We start from the raw sequence: 24,891 nt of genomic DNA on the forward strand, positions 1-24,891 counted from the left end.
TTCCTATCATTTTTGCATATTGATGTATTTCTTACATTTTACAAGTTAATGTGATAGTTAAGTCTCTATTATAAAGAAAACCAAACCAATACGTTTTGCATGCTTCATAGATTTTAGTATAGTAAAAATTTTATATTTTTGTCAAAAATTATTTCGTTAACCATACCTTAACCTCAATTTTCGACATGGTTCCAAAGTGTTCGTGATGCTACATTTTATACTCTTTACAGTAATTACTGTAGTAATATTTATATTTTCGAATTACCTCAGTTTCACGTACTTCTTTGATAATTATAAACATCGGTTTTTTAACGATCTCAATGATTTACAAGTGTATGATTACATTGTTGGTAAGCTACATTTATAATTAATTTAGAGCTAATACGTACGAAATATAAATCAATAAAATTAAAAAATAAGAGTATAATATTGTTTATTTTATAGTTGGAGCGGGTACTGCAGGTGCAACTTTATCCGCAAGGTTAGCTGAACAAGGGTATGAAATCTTGCTACTCGAAGCTGGTGGAGTTGCACCACCTTTCCTTGATATTCCACTCTTAGCTCCTTTAATTCAAAACAGTCCATACACCTGGCAACATGTAACTGTACCTCAACAGAATGCTTGCAAGGGTTTAACTAATAATGTATTATACTTAATGAAATCTATAATAACTGTATTGTAGTCTAATGTATAACTGAGAACTTGTTCTTAGCAAAGCAGATGGCCAATGGGCAAACTTCTTGGTGGAACTAGTCGATTAAATTATATGCTTTACGTACGGGGACATCCTTCAGATTATGATGAATGGTTTCCAGATTTTATTGGTAACATATTAATTGTAGACATTTATGTTTGCTTTCTATTTTCCATTGTTATCAGTATTTGCAAAATACTTTTAGAACCTATCACACAGAATGGTGGTCCAATGCATATATGTGACTTACAATGGAACACTAGTCTTGCTAATGTAGTTTTAAAAGGATTGGAAGAAATGCATCAACATATTGGCAATATTAACAAAGATTACAAACATGGTAAGTTCGCAAAAAATAGAAAATTAAAGCAAGTAAAGATTATTTTATTGCTTTAGGATTTATGAAGGCACAATTATCAATGAAAGATGGAAAACGATGGAGTACAGATATGCTATTGTATGCAAATTTTAAAAAGAAAATAACTATCATTACACATGCTCATGTGGAAAAAGTATGTTAAGAAATCGAATTTACATCACTCGTATTTTGATAACAAGTTATGATTATAATTATTGTACTAATATTAATTAATTATTATTAGGTATTAATAGAATCAAATAGAGCAATAGGAATACAATTTACTACCCTAAATAAGATATTTAAAGCAATTGCAAGGAAAGGCGTTATTCTGAGTGCTGGCGCAATTGGTAGTCCAAAAATATTAATGTTATCTGGTATTGGACCAAGAAAACATTTGGAAGAGTTACAAGTAAATTATTTTATTTTTTATAGACATCTTTTTTGAAACACGTTTTGATTACATCTCATATAGCAATGTTATATTGTATTTACTGTTCAGGTAAACGTAATTCGTGATTTACCGGTTGGTCAACATTTGGTAGACCATGTGCTTACAGGAATCGATTTAGTCATGCTTAACACAAGCATAGGTTTAAGTATGACTGATACATTGAATCCTATACCAGCAATAAATTATTTTCTCTTTGGGAAAGGTAAAAGTCTTCGACTTGGATAAAGCAAATCTCATTACATATCTATTTATATTCTGTATAATTTAGGTCCTTGGACATCTGCAGGAGTTGAAGTTTTAGGAACATTTCACAGTTCTTTTCAAAAAAATACATCAAACATACCAGACTTACAGATAATGGTGATGCCATTGGGAATATCAAAGGATAATGGTGTTGCTCTAAGAAAAACCATGGGAATTTCTGATAAGGTCTATTAAAATAAGACAATCAATCGTATTAGTTTTGAAAAATATCTATTAATATGTTTGAATATTAATTTTGCATGTACGATTTTATAGGTTTATAATGAATACTTTGCTCCCCTTACGTATAAGAATACAATAACAATTGCTCCCGTTCTATTACATCCAAAAAGTAAGGGAGAAGTAAAATTACGCAGTAGCGATCCTTTCGATCCGCCGCTAATCGATCCAAAATACTTATCAAATAAAGACGACATTGCAGTTCTTATAGATGGTACTGCAACTAACTAAACTTTATTTTGCATTAATTATTATTAAATTGCACAAGTATTAAATTTTACAGGGCTCCAATTCGTAAAGAAACTCGCTGAAACAGATGCAATGAAAACTGTTGGTGCATCTATTTATCAGAAACATTTTCCAGGGTGTGAAAATGAAATATTTGATAGTACAAAATATTGGGAATGTTACATACAACATTTAACATTAACTTCCTATCATCCTGCTGGTACATGTCGCATGGGTGATGTTGTTGATCAAACATTTAGGTGATTCAATAATTTTAAACACAAGCTAAAATTACTTTTATAAGTATTATGTAAATTATTTCTTACAGAGTTTACGGTGTGACAAATTTATATGTGGTTGATGCGTCCATATTACCATCTTTGCCAAGTGGTAATATAAACGCTGCAATTTTAATGCTTGCTGAAAAAGCAGCGCGCATGTTTAAACAGCATACAAAAGTTCACGAAAATAATATGGAATGTTACAGGCCGCGTAATTATTACGAAAATTTAAATTTAACTTAAATAATTTTACTTTAATATCATATGTATACAAACATAAGAGAATTGTACCAACATCATTGCATCTAATATCCAAAATGAAAATTTGATTACTATGTTTAGATTTCATTGTTTAAAGTTGTAAAAGTTTGTAAGCTGAAATAAAGTGTCTAAAGTTTATAAGTGTGCATTGATTTGAACAAGCATTGTATGTTATTAAAAATGTACCAAATTAAAATCTTATAATAATAGAAATTAGTATTATATAATTTATTTAACATATTAAATAATATTAACGATAATTGCGTTTATTGCTTTTATAATCTCTCCTGGAAAAGTTATTCCTGTGATGATTATTGTGAATGTGTCTAGGTCTGTGATCTTTATGATGGTTATCTACTTTATTCTGTTCCCTGTTATAAGGATGTGGGCGCCTAGTTCTTCTATCATCTTTGTAAGAGTTAACATTGTCTATATGTTTAGAATGCGAATCTGACCTTGGTAACATATTAACTCCAAACATATCTATTATATGCGCATTATGTGCAACCAACATCTGTTGACCTAACTGAAGCAAATGATCCAAATTAAGAGAGTGACTCTGAGAATTTGTTATTTGCGGTACTTCTATGTTGTTCCTTGTGCTCATACTAAGAGGACGATTGAATAGCATTGTACCATTGAATAGATTCAAAGCATACGATACAGAATCAATATGTTTATATGTTACAAATCCATATGTTCTTTGTTTGCCATCACGATCTTTAGGAATGGTGACTTTTTGCACGGGACCACCCTATAACATTGTATAAAAATTTAAATCGATGAAGTCAAAGTTATCAGCATATAACCTCAAATTAAATGTTCAGAAGTATGCATAACATACTTTAAAAGTATACACGAATGTTTAAAAATTACTATTTTGCAAATTAGAGATATTATTGTGTACAGTCATAAAATATCCTTCAATCTTTGTTTACGCATCTACATAAATGTACAAACCTGTAAGAATAATTCGTATAGTATCTCTTCCGTTACTTTCTCGCTCAAATTTCCACACCAGAGAGTACGCACATCTTCGTCCATGTTGCTATAGAATGTGATGAATAACAAATATTCAAATTTTATCAAAGTATTAAAGAAATTTTATTAAACAATCCAAAACATGAAATGGAAAATGCTACTGGAAACGACAATCACATTCAATCGCATTTGGACATGTAGTTCCATCTAAAAGCAAAAAGGGGAACTATTTCAACGGGGGGGCGCTGATATGGGTATGTATAAAATTAGATGACAATGCTACATAAAAAATAAGTAAAGATAAAAAAAAATAATAAGCAAATTAGTCTTTCCAGACAACATAAAAACTGAATAATTGGTTCCTTTTGAAAATACAACAAGTTGAGAATTGACATAGAATGTACTAATGTGTACAGCAGAACAAATGAGTCCGAAATTTTTCATAGGGTTCCATTTCGTTAATAGAATTATAAAGTTCGTGTGCTTATTTTACCGCGAAATTGCACGAAACAAATTAGCCGTTATTGGCCGTTACACGCGAAAATTGAAGTCACGATGAACGCGTTGAATCCAATTAGTTCAAAGCAGTTTTATGGAGAACAGGGAATCAAAAGAAAAAACTTTGTTAGTATATCACCTTGGATAAAAGTTTCTCGAAAAATGCCATCAAACATTTTAGGACCACCAAACTTTTGGAAGGAATACGAGAAACAAGCTGATGCTCTAGCTACAGCTTTCAAAGAAAGCAACGATGTTGATATGCTTTCTACTTTTGTTTACCAAAATGACAATGGTTACCGTAAATTCGTGGTTGCTCATCCTGAAATATATTGGTGGCATTACGTACATCGACCAGCTGAAAAAAGATGCTCTTACGAGGTAAGCCTTTTTTAATCTCGATTGATTTCAGTTAATCTTGTACTCTGGATTTGTTGTGTCTAACGGTAAAAAGCTCAATAATGTTTAACAAATTTTGAATTAGATAATCCCAGAAAATTGTCCTTGCCGATTATATCTGGATTTAGAGTACACGATTGAAATGAATCCAGAAAGCGATGGTACTTCTATGACGAAAACATTGATCGATATTTTTAATGCATATTTTCTTATGCATTGGGCTTTACCTTCAAATATAAATAACGTGCTCAACTTGGATTCGAGTACAAATGAAAAATTTAGCAGACATATTATATTTAATATTAAAAATGTTGCATTTAAGGATAACTATCATGTTGGTAGATTTGTAAAATCTATATGCAATGATATCTTGGATTACATTTTGTCAAAAAAGAAAGAGCATAATATTTTAGGCTCATTTGATAGGGCAAAACTGGAACAATTAATTGTTCAAACTAAAAATGATAAAAAATTGTTTATCGATACCAGTGTTTATACAAAAAACAGACACTTTAGAATATATAAATCTACCAAATGGGGAAAACAATCTAATTTGGTAATCTCCAAGGATTCCAAATATATTCCCTCCATCTTATACAATGACAGAGAGTTAAACATATTTTTAGATTCATTGATATCTTATTTTACTAGCAAGAAGGATTTAATATTATTGGAATATTCTGAGAATAATGTAGAAGCAAAGCATTTCAAAGGACAGATACAGCAGTATAATTTTAACAAAAACAGTCATTCTAACTGTAATTCGCGATATTCCGTATTAGACAAATATATTCGTAATTTAATTCTTCCTGGAAAAATACGTCTATGTAAACATTTTACTTCTGCCAAAATATTAGTCTACGAAACATCTGGATACAGGTATACTCATTTGTTAAAGTTGCTTGTTAAATACATTTAATAAAATATGTATCTAAAAGAGTAATGTTTTTCTATAGATACTGCGAAAATATTGGTAGATGCCACAAAAGTAACAATGTTTCTTTGTTTGTGAACTTAAAAAGTAAAACGATGTATCAAAGGTGTTATGACGAAGATTGTTCTGGTTTTCAATCAGAACCAAAACAATTACCAGAAGAAGTTTGCTTTGATATCGACGAAGAAGGAGATATGCTTGTGAATTGTGTTACTATAATAGAGGACAGAACAGAATATTAACTAACAAAACAGAGCATAACAAGTTGTTCTACAGATTATGTCAACATTTTTTATTAAGGTAGAAATAACAACACAGACAGATCTTTTAGATTAGGAACACATAGATGAGAATAAATTTGAAGTAAATGCATGATTTCAGGTACACCATATATGGCATTCTTCCCTTAGTATCACCTTACAAAAATCTGTAACTTTAAAATGGTGAATGGAAACTGTCTACTATTAAATCTCAGATTACAAAATTATCGTGCAATATTATGCTTTGCTATAAACATTTTATAATGTAGGAATATAAACTTGTGTTACACAGAGCATTTATGTATAATTTATATGCTAATTAAAAAGGATACTTCTTGTAAGTATAAATGTGAATAATACATTTGTAATTGTATACGTATAGTAAAGCAGTTTTTCATGTTTTATACATCTATTTATATTTATACTACAACTGGATGTACACGGATGCGATAAAATATGTTGATTTGTACAATTCTAGTTTTTAACGTGTAGCAAAATGCCCCACTGTGTGAATCCAAATTACTTAAAAATTTCCTGTAATTCGAAATTAATAGTATAATTTTTGATAACTTGTGGCAACTGATTTGATAAGTTGAAGTAATACAGGTAAATGATTATAAAGATAATCAGTCTCATATTTGTTATTTTAAATTGTATCTCGCGTTGAAAAACAAAATGCCATCGGTTATTTCTTAATATTCTTCGTTCGATTTTGGTACAGATATATGTTCACTTCATGCGTATTCGTATAGACGTAAAGCAGAGATGGGTAAAATCCTAGGGTTCGAATAAATCTGAAGTTTGCCGATATGTTTGTCTCGTTTCCTTCTTTGGAAAATTTTCAAAAGAGGAAACGAGACAAACATATCAGCAAACTTCAAATTTATTCGAAGCCTAGGGTTTTGCCCATCACTGACGTAAAGTGATCAAATGTATCTATGTACATAAACGTGTTCGATACTTTTATATCGCAGTTCTAGTTGACGAATCATTGTTCTGTCCACACCGGGTTGTGTGTTAATATCATTTTATCGACGAATATCATCTTTTTTTATTTCTACCAATGCAAACTACACTGGTCACGCGAATAATTTTGTAAGAAAAAAATAATCTAATAACCCCCTGCTTTCTTTGGTTGAATTTGTACTATCTTTATTTTCTTCTTCATCTTCCTCGAAATTTAATTCTTCGGGTTGTTCATCACATTCCTCGATGTTTTTATCATTAAATAATTCGCTTCCTGAATTTTGCATATTACTATTTAAAATGTTATCTTTGGAAATATTTTCGTCTTTCAAAGGAGCGTAATTTGTATTGGATGCATCTAAATCCTCTTTCACAGATTTATATTGTTGATAATTCCTTGATGCTTCTCTCATACGTATTAAAAAGTCTGGTAACCCTAGGATTTGCAAATATGGAAACAGGAAGTGAATATTCTAGTCGACAGAAAAATAATTATTTTCCTATCATGTTTTTGCACGCGAATAACACATACCTTTCATGGCGACCCATGAGGCAACCGCGGATGGAATATTTACACCGGGGTCGTCAAAGTAGGTCAATCCAAACTCAATGCCTGGCTGGTGGAATTCTGTATAAGGCCTTATCACCATGTACGACCAGTATGTTGTGACTCTGTTATGTACACACTTCAGATTATTTACTGATAAAGGAGAATCTTAAACTCTCCCTACTTTCATATTTAATTCTGGCAGTCCAAATATTTATTGAACTAGCCGATTCCATAATGAAATACGAAACTAGAAAAGATCGATCGACCGGTAACGATATCATATTTTCCTACATGTCATCTACGTTTTTCGAAGTTACAGAAGGCGTTGGCAAATATCTGCACTACCTGTATAGTCCTGGTTTACAAGGTGCATCGGGATGATCTGTTCCTTTGCTAATGATAATTATTAATCGTCTCTCTTTGTCCACCACCCATCTACGTTGATATACATAGTCTCTATTTGCAAATAGGCTCTACAAATGTAATGCAAAATATTACAGTTTTGAGAATTGGTTGCATAACAATATTATTAATAACCGGCAATTATTGCCTACAGGCCATATTGTTTCCCAGTATATAACATCGGAACGGTTATCAGTGGACGTTTGGGACGCCGGATCGGTATCTATGATTTGTAATTCACGAGCGGTAGGATCCCATTCTTTCCTATAATCAACATCTATTTGCGTTTGTAGAAAGTCTTCCGCGGAAACGTCTGCAAACGAACCGTACACTTTATATGCAAATAATCCTCCACAATTTGGTTCTTCTCGTCTCCATATTAGCATATCTTGTCGCTCTATATATGGTGTCCATCCATCAGCTGAAACAGTAAACGATAAAGTTGAAATTGTTTTAATAGACATTTACAACACGTTGGACAACATATCGTTATTTACAATCTCGATTGGAAGTTGCATTGTATTTGTTGCCACGACAAGTACAATACTTTACATCGGGTTGTTTGGTATCTATAACGATTCTTAGGTGGCACTTTGCGCAAATAACCGTCGAATCTCTCAACCTGTGAATCCCTTCGATCTCTTTCTTGTAACTAATAAAAATATTTTATTAAGTAATAGCAGATGATAAATAAACAATTAAAACCGATACAGGAAAGAAATAACATGAAAGAGTTAATGGCTTACCCATTTAATTCATCCTCGGTTATTCTTTCGCGATCCCAGTTAAACATTGTAATACCGATACTGCTCATTAGAAAATGCCTACTATTTTTTAACGCGCGATTCCTCCAAGATTTCATAAATTCCTTGAGCGCTACTTCATCCCATATTCGTGTGTACAAGTGAAATATTTGTAAACTTCGTCTTATACGCTGTGCGATAATAAATTCAAACTGTTTAGTACAAGCTTCGGCTACTTGCCCTCCTTGTTCCTTCAACCAATGGTTTATTCTTTTGCGACATTCGCGAAATTTTCCATAATTTCCATACTGCCCAAAAGAAGCTAACCTAGTATTGTTTTGAACATAATTTGTATTAAATCTCTTTAATAACAAGCCAGGCAATTGCACCGTATACATCATTAGTTTCCTCTTTGATTTGAAGCGTTTCGGTAGTGTTACCACCAATAAATTACGAGTAATGCAGTTTGGATTTCAAGTGTCCTTCAGCTTCTCATGAAATCTTGAATAATGACCTCGAGATACGGCTTTATAGGTTAGTTCCAGTTGGTTAGAATTATAAATTACTCCAAAAACGATACTCTGACTTAACTCGAAAATTACTTCAATAAAGTGATTGCATTTTTATTAAAGGATAGGTAAAGTATTTAATAAACGATTACGTTACTACATCGGAACGATAAATGTAAGCGTATCAGAAATTCTGTAACTGTAATACATGATCGCAAATATCGATAGCAGTCGATATTCTAGTCTCGATTTCTGATTTTTAATACCAAATGGCGCCATCGGTGGGAAAACGCCCAAGTTTGTAGTGAAAATAGTTCCAATCACTCCTCTAAGATGGCGATCCCAGCTATCATTGTCGTCGCCATCTAGCGTTCAATAGATCGAACTAATTTTCGGAGTTTATTCAGCGCCTCTATCAGGAAAACCCCCAAGTTTGTCCTCGATTAGTTCCTAACTGTCAACGCTAGATGGAACCATTTGTTTGTTTCAATAAAAAAATATAGAATTGATGGTTAAAAAATGATTCTCATTTGTATTTTAATATTACAATGCTTGTTCGCTACTTTGTTATTGAATATAAAAAAAAAAATTTTTACGAATACCTATAACGCCATCTAGTGTCAGTAATTGAAACTAACTTTACTACAAACTTGGGCGTTTTCCCACCGATGGCGCCACTAGTACCGCTCACAGAGCAGCTCAGTGAGCGATGTCCCTTCTGGATGCAACCAATCTTTTATAGATAACTTCTCTTTGTTTCTGGTATATTTAAAGCGTTAACGTTAAAACTACAAAGTGTCGACGTGTTATATGTCTAACGGTTATTCATAAGCTTTTCTCGAATTCATATTATAGGTTGTTACGAGTACAGAGTTCATACAACGAGGTATCGCATATCTCCAGAGATGAAGAATACACCTGACCATGTGGACATTCCTGTAAGTATCCTTCAAGTGCTCCACTCGAGTTATATTCACATTTGAAAAAATAAACGGAGCAATTTCCACCGTAAGGGAACTGACCCTCTGCTGGGCACAATTTGGTACTCGGAGCCTCGAACTGTAAGAAAAATCAGCAGACAGAGACGCGTACAATAGCAGTCACTTAATTAGGAAAGTTAATTAAATTGCTCAAAGAACAATTGAAAGGTGATTCAATGAGAAGGAAATTTCTCCTTACCATTTCATTGGCATGCAATGTACCCAACCGTTCGAAATTCACGCAATCGTTTCGTTCGCCTACCTCGTTGCTCGTGCATTCCAAACGATCCTCGTTGAAAAACGTATTCTCCGGGCATAACAGCGGAACAAAATTCATATACAGGTTTTCGTTGGTGGTACACTGATAAAAGACGTTACAGTACTTTGGAAGCCGACGAAAGCTAGTCGGACAAACGATGACCGTTTGATCTGCAGTTAAGTTACCAGCAAGACAAGCAACTTCCGAGCTGCCTGACGAACGTTCCGAAGTAGTCGACGAAGTACGTTTATCCTGACATGTTATTTCTCTGATCGCAGCTCGAAAATTACAAGTTTTTAAATGATCGTCCCAGATAGTACCGTTAGAACAGGAGAAGATGTACTTGAGAAACGTATGTCCGACCGGAACGCATCTGTAAAACTTTGAACAGTCGTCGAGGACGCTAAAGAAACCCTCGTCGATGCACCGTGATTCTTCGGATTCGTCAGAGTGTTCCTGTTGAATGGACGGGAGAGATTCGGAGACGGTCGTTACGCGTTGTTCGATTTGCTCGACAGACGTGGTATCGGTTTCCCAATATAACGATGACGCGGTTATTCCTGCCTTTCCGTCGGTAGCTTGTTCGGTCGTTGGTTCAAGGTGCTTCGTTTCTTCGCTAAATTGTTCGTTTTTCAAAAATATCATTGTTGTCGAAATTGCAGCTTCGTTCTCAGTTTGTGGTGTGGTCGTCGTCGATTCGTCGGTAGGTTCCTCGAACAGCGGAAGTTTGTCGATTCTTTCGAGATCACGTATACCATTGGAAAGATTCTCGTAATCTTTTTGGAGACGTTCGTTGACGTTTGGAGATATCGTTTGGTCCAAGTCCTGTGCACCTAAACATTTTCATTAGTCTTTATGAACGAACAAATAAATTTCACGGTACAGTCATACCTTGGTACGTTGGCGGGGATCGTTTCTTCGATCCGTTGGTTCTTCCACCACATTTGACTCGGTCGCTTTCATCGGGCATCACGCAGTTTCTTTTCTCGATCGAGTAAACGCGATTGTCGTTGCAACGATACGTGAATCGAAGTGGGTGGTCGGATAAGAAAACTACGCACTGGTGAAAGTAGTTGCAATTGTGCGGGTCCGCGTAATACCCTGACTTGTTGCAAACAAATCCATCGGGTTCCGAAGATTGCCAAAACGGTACAGGAGAAAAGTTCGCCAGTGCCTTCGAAATCTGTTGCGCGACTAAAATATTATCATTCGCGGATGCTTCGCGTACCGATCGTTGATCGATTTCTTACCCTGGCCGATCGTTTGCCTTTTTCCTCGTCGAACCTCGTAACCGGAGTCCACGAGAACCGCCAAGACAATCAGCAACCAAACAGATTTCCACATTCTCGAGGCGTTCCTCGCCTGAAGTCGATCGCGTTCAAAATAAAAATGGTTAAACCTCGTTCGACGAGTACTTTTCTTGACAAAAATTCGAGACGGATCGTTGGAAGGAAGTTCTCTAACTAGTCAATCAACGACAGAGCTCGACGAAATATATACGTTCGGAGGAAACAATGCTCGACCGAAAAGCTTTTTCGTACGAGCGATTAATCAAAAGTTACGGTCGCGATACCGATAGGATCGACGATCATCGCGTTCCGCTTAAAACAGCGAATACAGAGAAAGGAGACGGAAGAAAATCGATTCTTTCTTTTACTACTCATTGTTTGTATTATCGTTCGTATCGGTAATTTTACAAGCTACGAGCGCTCGAAAATCTTCCTAAGCAACCTTTGCTCGCTACATCCGGACGTGGTTCGAGTCGATAAAAGAAAATTCTGTTGCTTTCGTCCGGTGTTTTTGAACAGGTCGCGTAACAGACGTTAGAAAATTCTTCGAATCAAGTATCTCGGATGGTCCAGTGTCTTCGTTGCTTCCGTTAAACCCGGTCGACCGGTTCGAGTTCACTCGTTCAGCTTCCGACAGTCTAACATCTTTTGAGCTTCCGTCTGCGAGCAACATAAAACCGCGTTCGATGATTTTCAATTTTACGTCCGAGAGCGATTGCACGCTTACCTGTATAAAATTGTAAACGTTCAGCAATTGTTCCAGAGTAGGTCTACCCCGCGGTGAGCACGCGACGCTACCCGAGTCGACGATTCCTACCCTCTGACTTCGCTTTCCCCAGCCGGTGGAAAAATTTAGCTGAGCTTCCGTCCCAGAGTCGAAGATGAAGCATAACAGGAGGATTATCGCGAGAGAACAGTGGCCAAGTTTTCGATACCTACGAACAGTAGCGAACCGACCTTCGATGTAGTTCTGAGAAATAGTTTTCGGGCCCATGTCGTATGAATTTCAAAACAACCGTTACATTTCCGTTAGTTAGTTATAACGTCGAAGAGTACTTACATGTCGACGTACGCCTTCCAGAAAGGTACGATGATATCGAGGAATTAGGATCGTCCGCGTTCTCCGGAATGGACGCGTTTGCGAGCAAGTAACGACACCAGGGACCCTTTTATAGTACCATCGTCCCCTTCTCATAGTTCTTCATCCGCGAAGACAACGAAAGCGCCGGCGTGGAACGTTCCCTTGAGAAGGGCGGCTCGATCGTCTGCTCGACGAACGTATCGTTACGAATTTAGGCTTTTTCGTTGTCAACGATTTTAGTTGCATTCCGCGAAATTATTGCACTTGAGTTACGTAATTAGCTTTTGGGCGTGAATCGATCGATAATTACGAAAAATCCAAAAGTTGCTAAAACTTTGAAATCCTTTTCAAAGATAGGTATAGGTATCCGTAAAATTTCATAATTTTACGTTGAATCGTTTTTAATCGCGCATCGGAATGATAGTTGCACGCAATTTAGGGAATAGAACGATTCTCGAAAATGATTATTGCGATTGTCGTTTCTGGCTTCGTCGAATATTTCTCAATCGGAATCGAAAAGGGTTTCTTTCTCGCTCGGGGACGGATAGATCGTCGGGACGCGAAGCCCGACCAGAATACGGTTAATTAAACGTTACTCGTCTCTCTCGGGCAATTTCCGGTCCGTTACCGTCCGAGGTGTTCGATATATCAGGGGAGCCTCTCCACGTTTGTATTCGAATTCCACTTTATTGCTACAAAAAAAAAGGAAATTACACGTATCTTTTGACGACGATAGATGGATCGCGGGTAAAGGACAAAGGTGTGCACATATAGTATGCCTTGCCATCGACTATCACATGTTGAGTAGGTCGCGAAGCTATTCGTTTACGCGTACCCTGGATAATGTACAAGAAGCCTGTGTACGCACGTATCTTCGTTCAACTTCCTCCTGCACCGTTCTCCCTCTCACACCCCTCTTTTCGTCATCCTGCCTACGATGCGTAATCATTTCATCGTTCTTCCTTTGAACGGAAGAATAGTCGATTCGATCGGATCGAATGGAAAAGCGTTGAAAAAGAATCGCGGGCGAAAATGATATTTCGTCTGTTTTTTTTTTTTTTCTCTAGTATAGAAGGGCAGTGTTCGAGTAAAATTATCGCGAACGGCTCTTTAGCGCCGTGATTTTTTCGTACGCGCCAACTCGTCACGTTGAAATCGAAAAAACGGAACTAAAAGAAAGAAAGGGGGGAAAAATATAGACGAGAAGGAAGAAAAGAAAATCTGATGCTACGGCGAATCGGAGTTTGTTCGTGTTTCGACGGAAATGGTAAGAATCGAGGAAGCTCGAACGAAAACTATCCGTCGTTTCGATTTCGTCGCGATCGGTTGGCTTTCCACGGTGCGCGGCGAGTTTGTCTCGCGACGTTCATCGACGGAAACGTTCTTTTTGTACTGCAAAACCGCTGAAAAGCGCATTGATATGACGGGTGCGGCATCGACATCGACAATGTTTCCGTCGGTCGAGGATGGGCAAAATAACGAATAGAAGACGAGTAACCATTTATCCGTTGAACAGAAATTTCAATTCGTATCGTGGAATGAAACGCAAATGTAAATTGTATAAATTTTGCCGATCTCTACCGCCGGTGATGTTCTCCGCGCGACCGTAGGTACTCGCGGTTCGTCGTTGTTCTCCGTGGCAAGCGTCTAAAGAAGCTGGCAGCCATTCGTTTTGTGTATCGATACGCACGATTCACCCACCCGTTTACATATCCTCTGAGATCACACGCTTTCGTCTAAGCTGCATTCTTTATCGTATAAATTACACGTTAGTTTTTTTTATTCTCTCCCCGTTTCTCTCGACGCGCCTAACGCGCGGACGATGCGTTTACGTATTTATACATATATATCGTCACTGATTTATCGTACAAAAAGCTTACAAATTATTATCACATATATATGCGTGTACGTACGTGCGTGCACGCGTACATAGGTACACGAATATACATACACATATGTATACATACATATACATATATATATATAGGCGTAGAAATTGTTCTTCGAGATGGAGCGATACGACCTACGAACGAAATTACGCGATACGCATGCCGAATGGAAGAGAACGGACGGCCGAGCACTTCCGAGGCGAGGTAACATCCGTTTCAGATAATCGATCGTCGTCTCGGAATTGCTCGAGTCCAAATAATGTAACAACGTATCGCGTGTATTCGTGCGCAATCTTTTCCCGGTAAAACTATTCGGTAGGTATCGATTACAGGCTAAAAACGATAAATCAACGCCGGTTGTATGGTATGGCACTCGATCTCCTTTCATCGGTTTTCGAGTCGTCTCTGATCGGCCGCAATGTCTGACACCCTCTTGAATACAGTGTGTGTGTGTGTGTGTGTCGCTCTTTTTCTCGTTGTTTCTTATTACAATAGTCGTAACTCGCCGCTAATCGCAAACCTCGAGGAACACGTGCACGCCACAGAGAGACGCGCGTGCGCGTCATTGATCGTTGCGTCTGCGTCTTGCAGTAATACGACCGCGAATCGTCTCGACCTACGCATACCTGTATGTACGTATATATTTGTATTTGTATTTGTATTTCTATTTATAACTATATCTGTATTTGCTATACGTGATAGTAGCACACTCCGTACACGATTTCTCACTCACGCACATCCAGTTAATAAAATATTCTATAAGTTAAATAACGGAGCGAAACCGCTCCTTCTTTCCCGCTGCCTTTGTTCCGAACGTCCGTCACTCGAATCGCTTGCCTTGTTGTGCATCGCGATTAAACGTCGCGTTTACACCGCTAGTATTTCCTCGATACGTCTCTTGTTTCGATATCTATATCCATTCGTATTTAGATTTCCTGTACGGCGCGTCTCGCGCTCGCTTGTGTACATATACATACGTATATATTTATTTACTTATATTTATATAATGTAACGTATAAAAAAATAGTCGAAAAACTTCATAACTCGAATGATTGCCAAACTTACAAATTGATTGCTGCTGTATCGTTCTCGGAAGGATACGCGTCCGTCTATTCCTTCGCTGTCGGAGATCTAGCCGTATGTCGCGATTACGTCCGATAATAAAATCGCGAGCAATCGATGAGAGAATAACAGAGTCGGGCGTTACTCGATTAGTCCTTCTCAACTAAATCATCGATTGCGCGATGCGATTAAAAATTCAATCGTCGGAATTAATCGCGATTAACGTCAGTCGACTATTCGAGTTAACCGCTCGCAAAGATTATGATTAAATTAATCGTCGATCATTGCGAACAATTAACGATTATCCATTTCAATCTCAATCGTCTATCGTTTCTTTGATTCAATTTTCCCCAACACTGGTGCATGGCATCGCGTGGTTCCGCTCCTCGTTGGAATGCACGCGAAATATAGTAACGGTCGAAATAAAAGTGTAGCGTCCTCTCTTGTTACTACTCGGTACTTGACGCCCGAGAATCTATCGTTTCGCTGGCATAATAAATCATCGCAGTCTTCCTCGGGCGAGGCGTCACTGAGCGAACGATATACAGGATGCGCTCAAATCGAAGGTCCAGGTTGCGGGCTCGTACAGTGCTCGCCAAAAAAAAAAAATGTTATTTCATCGAAATCGGGGCCATCGATTTTAGTACACGTCGCGCATAACCTTTCATCGTTGTCCGGCGATTTCGATGATGAAATAATAAAATATAAGATAGCGTATTCCTTTTCTGCTTTGATACGAGCCGCGAATGAAGAAAATATATTATCGCTCGTTTCGTCGTTTACCCTAATCCTCTAATCGGCTTCTATCGATTCCTAGTCGCGACGTCGCGCGAGACGAAGGAACCGCCTCCAAGAGTAGCGTAAATTTGATTTCTCGCTCGTTGGAACGAGAATCGTCAGTCTCCGCGAGTAAAATAATACGCGACGATTCCGTTACCGCGGTCTGTTCGAACGAAACACGCAATATTCGTTCGCGTCGACCGCGTGGGAATGAATCGTCGTTGTCGGCAAAATACTTGTCCAGTTTGTTTTTGCCGCTTTGGCATCCGTGCGATGTAAAACTGGTGGAGGGGAAAGAGCATCGAAGGCGCAACGTCCCCCCGTTGTCTCCGATTGCGTTCAGCTGATCGAGTTACGGTGACGAGAGAACGCAAAGAAAGTCCTCGCGTCGGTTAAGTACAAAATGAGAGAAACTCGCGAATAATTTTTCGTGAAAATTTGACCGCTCTCGAGACTCAACACCAGCTCTCGCTCTCCCGTTCGCCGACACCGTCGCTCTCTTCGTCGCTGGGCTCTTCTCCGTACATGTCCGCTAACTTTCGGAACCTTGGCCCGAAATTCGAAAGGTAGTTAAACTTGAGATCTCCGTCGTCGGTACCTGGAAGCAAACATTCGAAATGAACGGTACGTTCAATTTTGTTCGACGCCGCGAACAATTTTTCCAACTGCAGCTTACGATGATCGTCGATATAATATACGTACACGAGGCTAAGGACGATAAGGAACCCTCGGAGTTGCCTTCGCCCTCGTACGCGTAGTGCCTGACGTCGTCGAAGGGATTCGTGTCGGGATCCTTGTCGCAGCTTTCCTTCTTGCCGTCCAAGAAACCGCAAATGTCTGGAACTTCGTCCGGTGCTTGAAAAGGAAACCGAATATAACACCGTATAAATTAAGCAACTTTTCCAAGAATTTCCTCGATCATCGAGACCCTTGAAACGAGCAACTAACTCGTTTACTCACCTCTTCCCTGCAAACCAACCGGCGCTATTTTCGAGTCGATGGGCGGAGCGTCGTAAATAGTTCTTAGAACGTTCAAGTCGTAACCCGTGTCAACCTCGCCGCCTCCTTCGTCCTCGTAATTGATAATATTTTCTCTGATATCGTCCATGTCCTTGTAAAGGTCGTCCGTTTTTCGCCTGTGCACCACCACCGCCAGCAACAGTATCAACAAGATGGCCACGCACACCAGTATCGCGACTAGAAAGTTCGTATCGATTCCGAAGGAAACGGCCTTTGCCATTCGGTGATCGCAACCTGGATCCGCGTTTCTCGATAACGAGGGCATTCCCAAATTATACGTCTGAAACACACGAAAAATCGATACGCTTGGTTAGAAATGAATCATTTCTTCGTCGCGTTAAACAGACGGTCCAAGCGACTGGAAAATAGCGACGTTACATTTCCATTGAAGGTTATGTTGCGTATGCAACCGACGAATCCTTTATTGGTAGGTGTAAAGTCCCATTTCAGCTGCGAGGCAAGCTGGGCAAAATTGATCATGCTCCCTCCGACCTGAATCGGACTGTTGACGTTCAAGAATTCGTTCGAGCCTTGGGGCGCGGTTAGACTCATGCAAGCCGATATGCCGCAGTTATCCACTTTCATCTCGATCGACTGTAACGAGCAAAAATTCGATTAACCGAAGAAACAACATTTCAAAACCGTCTCGCAAGCGACGAATCGGGAAAAAGCGCTTACGTTCTTCGTCCAGTAAACGTCGATCCTGTGACTTTTGCCGTCGGTGAGTTTGATTTGCTTCTGATCGAGTCGCGTAGTGCCCGTTCCATAATCCATGTAAACAACCGCGTATCCTTTTTGAAGTTCCAAAGACATAAAGTCTTGAACTCCAAGTTTGGGACTGTAGATCATCGGACCGAAGTAAAACACCAGGCCGTCGTCGATTTGGGGAATTATTTCCAGACCTGTTGTTCGTTGCATCCGTTATAATATAGTATCAAGTTGGTAGTTTGAAAAAGTCGAGATAAAAGTACAAAGCGAAGAGAATGACAGCAGACTTACTCAAATGAGAGTCGCCGCAAGCTTGACCAGGCGGGGGCATGATGGCCCATCCGTCACCCTGGAAGCCGATGCCCAGCAGTTCGCACCTCGGTCCTTCGAAATCGGGCGGGCATTCGCAACGCTCCGCTAGTGGAGTGCCTCCGTTCAAACAAACGATTGGCTCGGCCACGTGGCAGGTGCACTGCGGATCAACGACCGCTCGTACGCCAACGAACGAGCTAGTGTTGGTATAGACTGGGTACGGAACCGTGCTGACGTTCAAGTAACTGCGGCAGGAGTCGTTGCAGTGCTGTTTCTCGAACAGACACTCGTCGATGTTCACTAGCAAAATGTCCGTTTTGAGCTCCTGCTCCATTTCTTTCACGTGTTCCGCGAGAATCGTGTTCAACTTCTCGGGAGCGTAATAGGGACTACCATGGGCCGAGAATCGAACGTCTAGCAAGCTTTTGTTGTTGTGATGAGGAGAGTGAAGCACCGTGAACACGTCAACGTTCTCCACCGACGCGTTCAACATGTTCGCGATCCTCTCTTGAAATATCTCCTTCTTGCTGATACCCAACTCGTCGGGCTCGACAAATTTCTCGGCGCTTATTCCGAAAAGTCGTACGGAACCAGACCTGGCTACCGCTTCTTCGGGCAGCTCCTTCACGGTAACGTTTACGTAGGCGTTCACCTGGTGCCGAGGAATGTATATATCGTTGTGCTCGGTGACGAGGAACTTGAGAACGAAAGTGTCGTTCGAAGTACCCGAGAGTAAAGAGATCATGCCGTTGTCTGAATTCAAGTGAAAGCCGTCGTGCGACGAGGCCCAGGCAAAGTGTTTATCGTTCAAGTCCCAGTCGTCGGGGTCGTTGACGTACACTCGTCCGATTTCCGTGTTGGGCGCGTCGCCTTTATAGTTGTAGACGAATATGGAACTCGAGCCCTCTGACATCGGATTGTCGTTTTTGTCGCCGATGATCACGGTCAGCGTCGATGTGCCGGTCATCGGTGGTTGTCCGCTGTCCGTGATCGCTATAGGAATGTTGTAATTTTTTCGTTTCTCTCTGTCGAATTCGACGTTTGCGTACAATTCGGCGTCGCGAATCGAAAACTTGGCCAAGATCACTTGGTCCGCGGTGACTTGGTCGATCTCGAATTGAAACGGCGGACCGTTCACGTCTGAATCGTAGTCTCGGGCCTTCAGATCCGTGATCTTTCCCGGTGGTTCGTTTTCGTCCCACACTACCGGATTCTGCATATCAAGGAACGGCGCGTTATCGTTTATATCGATCAACGTGATGTTCACCATGACCGTCTCCCGCAATGCGGTCGGGGATCCATTCTCGTCCCGCGCCATCACTATCACCTGAAACGAGCATCGATCGCGTTTACTTATTTCTCGTACACCTGTCTACCTTCGCATTCTAGACCGGTATATCGTAACAAGATTACTTGGTAACCATTAACACGTTCGCAATTCTATATCAACCCCCGTGTCACCGGTCTTGAATGCGTTAAGCCACGGGTCGCGTACCATCATGCCACCATGATTTTTATGAGCTAAATTCCACCCACACCGGTGATGCATATTCGAACAAATTAATCTCTAATCCCCGTAAACGTTCTGTTTCTATACACTTACGGTCCACATCGAATAACCCAACGGTGAGTCTCGATCCAAGGGTTTCTTCAACGTCATGCAACCAGTTTTATCGATTCCTATCAGAGGTTGCTGATCTTCTTTCACGATGGAGTACGTGATGTGCTGATCGGCGTTCCTATCCTTTATATCGGGATCGTAGGCGACCACTGTGGTGATGCAGCCTGAAAAAGAATCAAAGAATTTTTAGGTCCTTTAGTGTTACACGCGAAAACGTTATTATCGCTATTGTTATTACGACTCGTCCGATTCCACTCTCACCTTCGACCAACTTCTCCTCCTCGATGGTCGGATTTTTATTGAAATCCTCGAAGACGGGTGGATTGTCGTTGACGTTTTCGATGAAGATCTTGACTTGAGCCGTGTCGTTGTACAAGCCGTCGAAGGCCTTGACGGTCAAGCTGTATTCCGTGATCTTCTCGTAGTCCAGAGGCTTCTTCACGCGAATCTTGCCTGTGGTGCCCTCGATGTAAAAGCTGTCGTCGGTGTTTCCGTATATGATGCTGTAGGTGACCGGACTGGCCGTGTCCGAATCGAGAGCTTTCACCTCGGTGACCGGAGCGTTGATGTTGGCGTCCTCGAGGATCGAGTTGGCCGTGTAGACAGCTTGAGTGAAATGAGGAGCGTTGTCGTTCTTGTCCGCTATCTCGATTCGAAACACTTGCTGTCCCTTGTTGTGCTCGCCGGTTTTGAACAGAGCACTCGGCGAATTGTCTACGGCGATGATCTTCACGTTGTACGTGTCCTCTTCTTCTCTGTCGAACTTGGTCAAAGTGGTGATTTTGCCGGTGTACTTGTCGATGGCGAACCGATCGCGAAAGTTGTCTACCAGCTCGTAGGTAACCTTGACCGCGAGAAACGAGAAGAATGAGCGACGATGAAGAAGAAACGCGTGAGGGGAAACGACGAGAGGAGGAAACATCGTACCTGATTGTGCGCTGAAGTCCCATCGGCGTCGATCGCTCGCACTTGCATCACCGGCACTCCCGGCGGTTCGTTCTCGAGCACGCTACCTTTCGTCATTTCGCGAAACACTGGGATGTTGTCGTTCACGTCCAGCACCTCGATGTCGATCAAGGTTTCGGCAGCCAACTGGTACTTATTCTGGACTCGCACGATCAACGTGTACATCGTGTTGCTCTCGTAGTCGAGAGCATGAGCGAGCTTGATGTCTGCAACGTTCTTGGTTGATTCCAACCTACGGGGAGAACGAGTCTAAAACTCCCGACTCCCGCACACGTCCAAGTTCCGGTTTCGGTGTAGCCTAGATCGGATGTCTGTTGGCCGCGGACTAGTACTAAACGGAAAGAATCGTTCTCGCTTACCTGAAAGTGTTTCCTTTGTTTGTCTGCTCCGTTTTACCGGTGACGAGCTCGAAAAGGAGGCCGGTGTTGTCCCCGCTGTTCGAGATGGCCGTCAATCGCACTATGCTCTGTTCGAAGTCGTTGAAATTCTCGGGCAGTCGAATCGGTTCCGCGGATCTCGGTAAAAAGGCTGGAGCCTTTTTGTGAGATTCCACCACCCGAATGTCCAGATCGATCACGCTTGATTTTGGAATCTCGCCCTGGTCTTCGGCCGTTGCCGTCATGCTGAACTTGTAGTCAGGATTCCTCTGCGGATGATCGATTCGATCGATGAATCGAGGAGTCGTCCAACGGACTCGTACACTCGTTAAATGTCAAAATTCGTAAACGGATACTCACGTCGATGGTTCTCTCGAGAAATATCACGCCGGTGTTGCGATCTATTCGAAAGTAGACTCCGTCCTCCGGCCTCTTCGGCGACAAGCTGTAGTAGACGACGGAATTGTTGCCGTCGTCGATGTCGGTGGCGGAGACTCTCATCACCTCGTGGCCCAGAGGTAAGTCTTGCGGCACGGACTCTGTGTACGCCTACGGGTCGACGCGATCGCCAACCGGAAAACAAATGAGATTCGGTTTCGCTCGAACAACGTCTCCGACTGCGATTTCGGGTGCACACGATCGATGGGACGTCTCTCGTGCAAACGGCTCGAAACGTATTCGTGCGCGCAACGCATCCCTCTTTTTCTTCTAATTACCTACGCGTGGGTGCATGCGTCGAGATCTAACCGCGAGAACGTTACGCGATCATATGCACGACAATCTTCGATACGATCGGTAGGATCGCTGGGATTACTTTTCTACGTTCGCGCCTTCCATCAGGTGTACGAAATGAAAAAGAGATGTTAAATAACAAGCGACAGGAATTAGTCGATTGGCATTATGCGTTCGACAGCGCGATTCTACCGTCCGTATCGCGCAAGCTATCGGATACGGAACAAAAAAAACGACGCATACGCATTCGCATTCGCATTCCCACAGAAAACACTGAAATTACATTCACACCGCAAAATTCGAGACCAACCTTCCATACGTATCCACGGAAGACCTGGGTTTAGACAAAGAAACAAAAACGAAGCAAAAGGTGGTTAGTAGCACAGTCGTAAGAAGGTAAGGACGACGCGTTCGTTGGCGGACGAATGAAAAATATCGGTCGTTTGGGTCGTGAAGGGGTCACGAAAGCGTGTGGCATCGAAAGAAACTGTATTAGATGTTATGACTCGATTCGATTCGGTTAGCGAATTTCGGTTTACGAACATTTTATTTCACCGACGCTTAAAAACGTTAAAACGTTAAAACGTCCACGGGTAGTCCGAACGTGACACGCGTTATACATTCGTCCGATAAGGTTCTCGATGCGGTTTATCTAGCGCTGTAAGCTCCGAAATCCGAAAGACAGACGCGATCAAGTTTTCGAAAGTTTAAGGAAAACTCGTACGGTCTCGAGAGTGGAATCGGCCGACGATAAGCGACCGTCGGTGGCGCTGAAAGGATCGATTTTCGTCGGTAGGTACACGGTGACAAGAACCGTGGACGAATCGAGCGATGACCCATGGAGTACTCGGACGAATCCCTACTCGAAATCACTTACCACTTTGTCGAAAACTGGCGAATTGTCGTTCACGTCCTCGATAGTAACTTTGAACGTGCACACGTCGTCGAGTTGCGGTCTTCCGTTGTCCGTTGCGAAAACGGTCAAGTAGGCTTCCTTCTCTCGAGCAGGCTCGTCCCTGTCCAGCACCTGTGTCGTCCTGATCAATCCAGTTCTGTTGTTGATCTCGAATTTCAGTTTTTCGCCAGGGGCCGTTACGAAGCTGTACGTGATCGTACCTGCATACGAGCAAACGATCGAGTTATTCCGCGGACGCTTCTCATTCTTTCGACCAAATTAATTGTTCTACTCGGAATTCGGTTCGAGTTTCTGCGTTGACCCGTTTGGCAGCCGCGAGTCGCGTTGAATTTAGCGCATCGAGAGCAAACGAACGACACGTCACAATTTTTTAGAAACAGACTTTCTCGTAGAGTTATCTCGCGACAAAGTAAACGTATACTCTCCGTGGGAAGAAATTCCGCGCGGTAGTGAAAACGCTGGATGCCGAGTAATTGTTATTGCAAAGTTGACGATTCGAATTCTGTCCTTTCCTTAAACCGATGCATTAGCCGATTGGTTTTACCAACGCGATACGAAGCCGCAGTTTGATTTCAATTTTTCTATGCGGGAACGAACCATACGACGGAATATAAACGTAGTCGGGATACACGTGTAAAAAGTAGAAAAACGTGCCCGACACAAAACGACACGCATCAATCTTAAATTCTCAGATCTCGTGTTTCGACGTACCTCCGTCGTCCGGATGATCCCTGTCCTCGGCGTGCACTTGAATTACCACGGTACCTGCAGGTTCCTCCTCTTTCACGATCGGCGCGTATTTTGAGCAATTCAAAAACACTGGCTTGTGATTGTGATTTTCGTTTTGCTGCATCTGCGAATATCAAAGAAAAAAGATTAGCGAAGATTGGGCAAGTTGCGTTTCTGCTCTTATCGAGTCGAGAGAAATAAAAATGTACCGCTTCGTTCCATCAATTATTCGAGTCAACAGTTGGTCCCCCACAGTTTTTCGTGATTGCGCGGTTCCGATTACCGGAATAAGGTAAGTTTGGAGCGAAAACCTGATACCGATATTCCTTCGCGTTCGATCCTGTTCTCAAAGTTACCACGGAAGTTGACTATGTGTCGCGGGCGAACTCTCATCTGTAAACTCAATACCACGAGAGATCTTCCTCTGGCTTTCCTACGGTGTCTCGAGACGACGTTAAAATTGAGTACGTTAACGGCGGTTTATCCTTGCCAGGTTTCCGGCAATCTTAACGCTTTCCGCGTAGGATCCGACGATTCGGCGATCGTGCCACGGGAAAAAGGTTCGAGAGAATCGGTAGACGCAGCGAAGCGGCAGCCGGATCGCGTAAATATTTGAGGCGGTTCGCGATCGCGGGATTCAACGCAGCGAATCTATTATCCACGGCTGGAGCGAGGAAAGATGCGGTTTTCAAGACCGTTCGAAAGATCCCGAGACGCGGGGCAAAAAGGAAAAGGAAACGAATCCAGTCGACGAGATACCACGGTAAGAGAATAGAAAACGGAACGAAGGAAGGAAGCGGCAGTTTCAAGGGTGAGAAATCGAATCAAGAGGGATTCTAAAAGCACTCACCGTTAATTCCTCGTCAGTCGAGGACTGCGATCTCGCGTCTAGGTGTCTCGAATGCCTCAATCTCGTTGCACTTCCTGGAACGGAAATAAAATACGAAATTTGTTACAATTTAAGATATACGTCTGAAAGATTTTTACAATTCGCGATAGGTGTATCGCGTAAATCCAGATCAAAATTACAATGGAATTACCGATTTCAAAATAACGAGTTATATACCTTTTTTTCGTTACTCGAACTTTTATATCAAAGTTAACGTTTCGATAAGAATTTCGCTCGTCTCTGGAATCTCGTGACCCAGCTTCACTCGTGCTAAAGTTA

The 24,891-nt window shown here is 41.1% G+C and overlaps 5 protein-coding genes across 14 annotated transcripts in view; 2 read left to right on the plus strand and 3 right to left on the minus strand.

The window, feature by feature from the left end:
- The first annotated feature begins 30 nt into the window (after positions 1–30).
- LOC128893193 (glucose dehydrogenase [FAD, quinone]-like) lies at positions 31–2,746 on the plus strand. 4 transcript variants are annotated; one of them, XM_054154015.1, is made up of 11 exons: positions 31–350; positions 445–644; positions 714–825; positions 901–1,035; positions 1,092–1,207; positions 1,298–1,465; positions 1,556–1,709; positions 1,776–1,936; positions 2,027–2,204; positions 2,274–2,478; positions 2,547–2,746. In XM_054154015.1, exons 1-11 carry the CDS (start codon positions 206–208, stop codon positions 2,740–2,742), a joined length of 1,770 nt encoding a protein of 589 aa, XP_054009990.1. In that variant the 5' UTR covers positions 31–205; the 3' UTR covers positions 2,743–2,746. The 4 variants fall into 4 exon arrangements, with proteins under 4 accessions (XP_054009990.1, XP_054009999.1, XP_054010009.1 ...); XM_054154024.1 differs by having other exon boundaries at positions 32–350; positions 445–481; positions 722–825; XM_054154034.1 differs by having other exon boundaries at positions 248–350; positions 445–481.
- LOC128893264 (splicing regulator RBM11) lies at positions 2,731–3,942 on the minus strand. The gene is made up of 2 exons (XM_054154122.1): positions 3,721–3,942; positions 2,731–3,514 (listed from the first exon to the last, which is right to left on the minus strand). Exons 1-2 carry the CDS (start codon positions 3,802–3,804, stop codon positions 3,011–3,013), a joined length of 588 nt encoding a protein of 195 aa, XP_054010097.1. The 5' UTR covers positions 3,805–3,942; the 3' UTR covers positions 2,731–3,010.
- On the plus strand, positions 3,922–6,093 carry LOC128893246 (DNA-directed primase/polymerase protein-like). 4 transcript variants are annotated; one of them, XM_054154099.1, is made up of 5 exons: positions 3,922–3,995; positions 4,421–4,620; positions 4,724–5,517; positions 5,595–5,872; positions 5,954–6,093. In XM_054154099.1, exons 1-4 carry the CDS (start codon positions 3,992–3,994, stop codon positions 5,812–5,814), a joined length of 1,218 nt encoding a protein of 405 aa, XP_054010074.1. In that variant the 5' UTR covers positions 3,922–3,991; the 3' UTR covers positions 5,815–5,872; positions 5,954–6,093. The 4 variants fall into 4 exon arrangements, with proteins under 4 accessions (XP_054010074.1, XP_054010066.1, XP_054010059.1 ...); XM_054154110.1 differs by lacking the exon at positions 3,922–3,995 and adding an exon at positions 4,008–4,365; XM_054154084.1 differs by lacking the exon at positions 3,922–3,995 and having other exon boundaries at positions 4,006–4,620.
- Positions 6,094–6,151: 58 nt separating this feature from the next.
- On the minus strand, positions 6,152–12,149 carry LOC128893218 (stAR-related lipid transfer protein 7, mitochondrial-like). Of its 2 annotated transcripts, XM_054154054.1 has the most exons (9): positions 11,492–11,710; positions 11,133–11,435; positions 10,182–11,074; positions 8,497–10,061; positions 8,248–8,402; positions 7,903–8,171; positions 7,694–7,821; positions 7,331–7,470; positions 6,152–7,234 (listed from the first exon to the last, which is right to left on the minus strand). In XM_054154054.1, exons 4-9 carry the CDS (start codon positions 8,892–8,894, stop codon positions 6,912–6,914), a joined length of 1,413 nt encoding a protein of 470 aa, XP_054010029.1. In that variant the 5' UTR covers positions 8,895–10,061; positions 10,182–11,074; positions 11,133–11,435; positions 11,492–11,710; the 3' UTR covers positions 6,152–6,911. The 2 variants fall into 2 exon arrangements, with proteins under 2 accessions (XP_054010029.1, XP_054010022.1); XM_054154047.1 differs by lacking the exons at positions 6,152–7,234; positions 7,331–7,470; positions 7,694–7,821; positions 7,903–8,171; positions 8,248–8,402 and having other exon boundaries at positions 8,891–10,061; positions 11,492–12,149.
- A 1,129-nt stretch (positions 12,150–13,278) lies between these two features.
- LOC128893170 (DE-cadherin) overlaps positions 13,279–24,891 on the minus strand; it is a 64,617-nt gene continuing 53,004 nt past the window's right edge. The window contains exons 2-15 of one of the 3 annotated variants that reach the window (XM_054154005.1): positions 24,574–24,647; positions 23,706–23,847; positions 22,956–23,194; positions 21,707–21,895; positions 21,329–21,615; positions 20,931–21,201; positions 20,265–20,847; positions 19,986–20,167; positions 18,362–19,709; positions 18,041–18,264; positions 17,741–17,956; positions 17,303–17,642; positions 17,045–17,179; positions 13,279–16,940 (exon numbers count right to left, since the gene is read on the minus strand). In XM_054154005.1, the coding sequence (XP_054009980.1) occupies positions 16,798–16,940; positions 17,045–17,179; positions 17,303–17,642; positions 17,741–17,956; positions 18,041–18,264; positions 18,362–19,709; positions 19,986–20,167; positions 20,265–20,847; positions 20,931–21,201; positions 21,329–21,615; positions 21,707–21,895; positions 22,956–23,194; positions 23,706–23,847; positions 24,574–24,647 (4,373 nt within the window). In that variant the 3' untranslated portion in view covers positions 13,279–16,797. Of the gene's footprint in view, positions 16,941–17,044; positions 17,198–17,302; positions 17,643–17,740; positions 17,957–18,040; positions 18,265–18,361; positions 19,710–19,985; positions 20,168–20,264; positions 20,848–20,930; positions 21,202–21,328; positions 21,616–21,706; positions 21,896–22,955; positions 23,195–23,705; positions 23,848–24,573; positions 24,648–24,891 lie in introns of all 3 variants that reach the window. The other 2 variants (XM_054153997.1, XM_054153990.1) reach the window with 2 other exon arrangements.

This window comes from Hylaeus anthracinus, unplaced genomic scaffold, assembly GCF_026225885.1.
Source record: "Hylaeus anthracinus isolate JK02 unplaced genomic scaffold, UHH_iyHylAnth1.0_haploid 0, whole genome shotgun sequence".
NCBI classification, from domain to species: domain Eukaryota; kingdom Metazoa; phylum Arthropoda; class Insecta; order Hymenoptera; family Colletidae; genus Hylaeus; species Hylaeus anthracinus.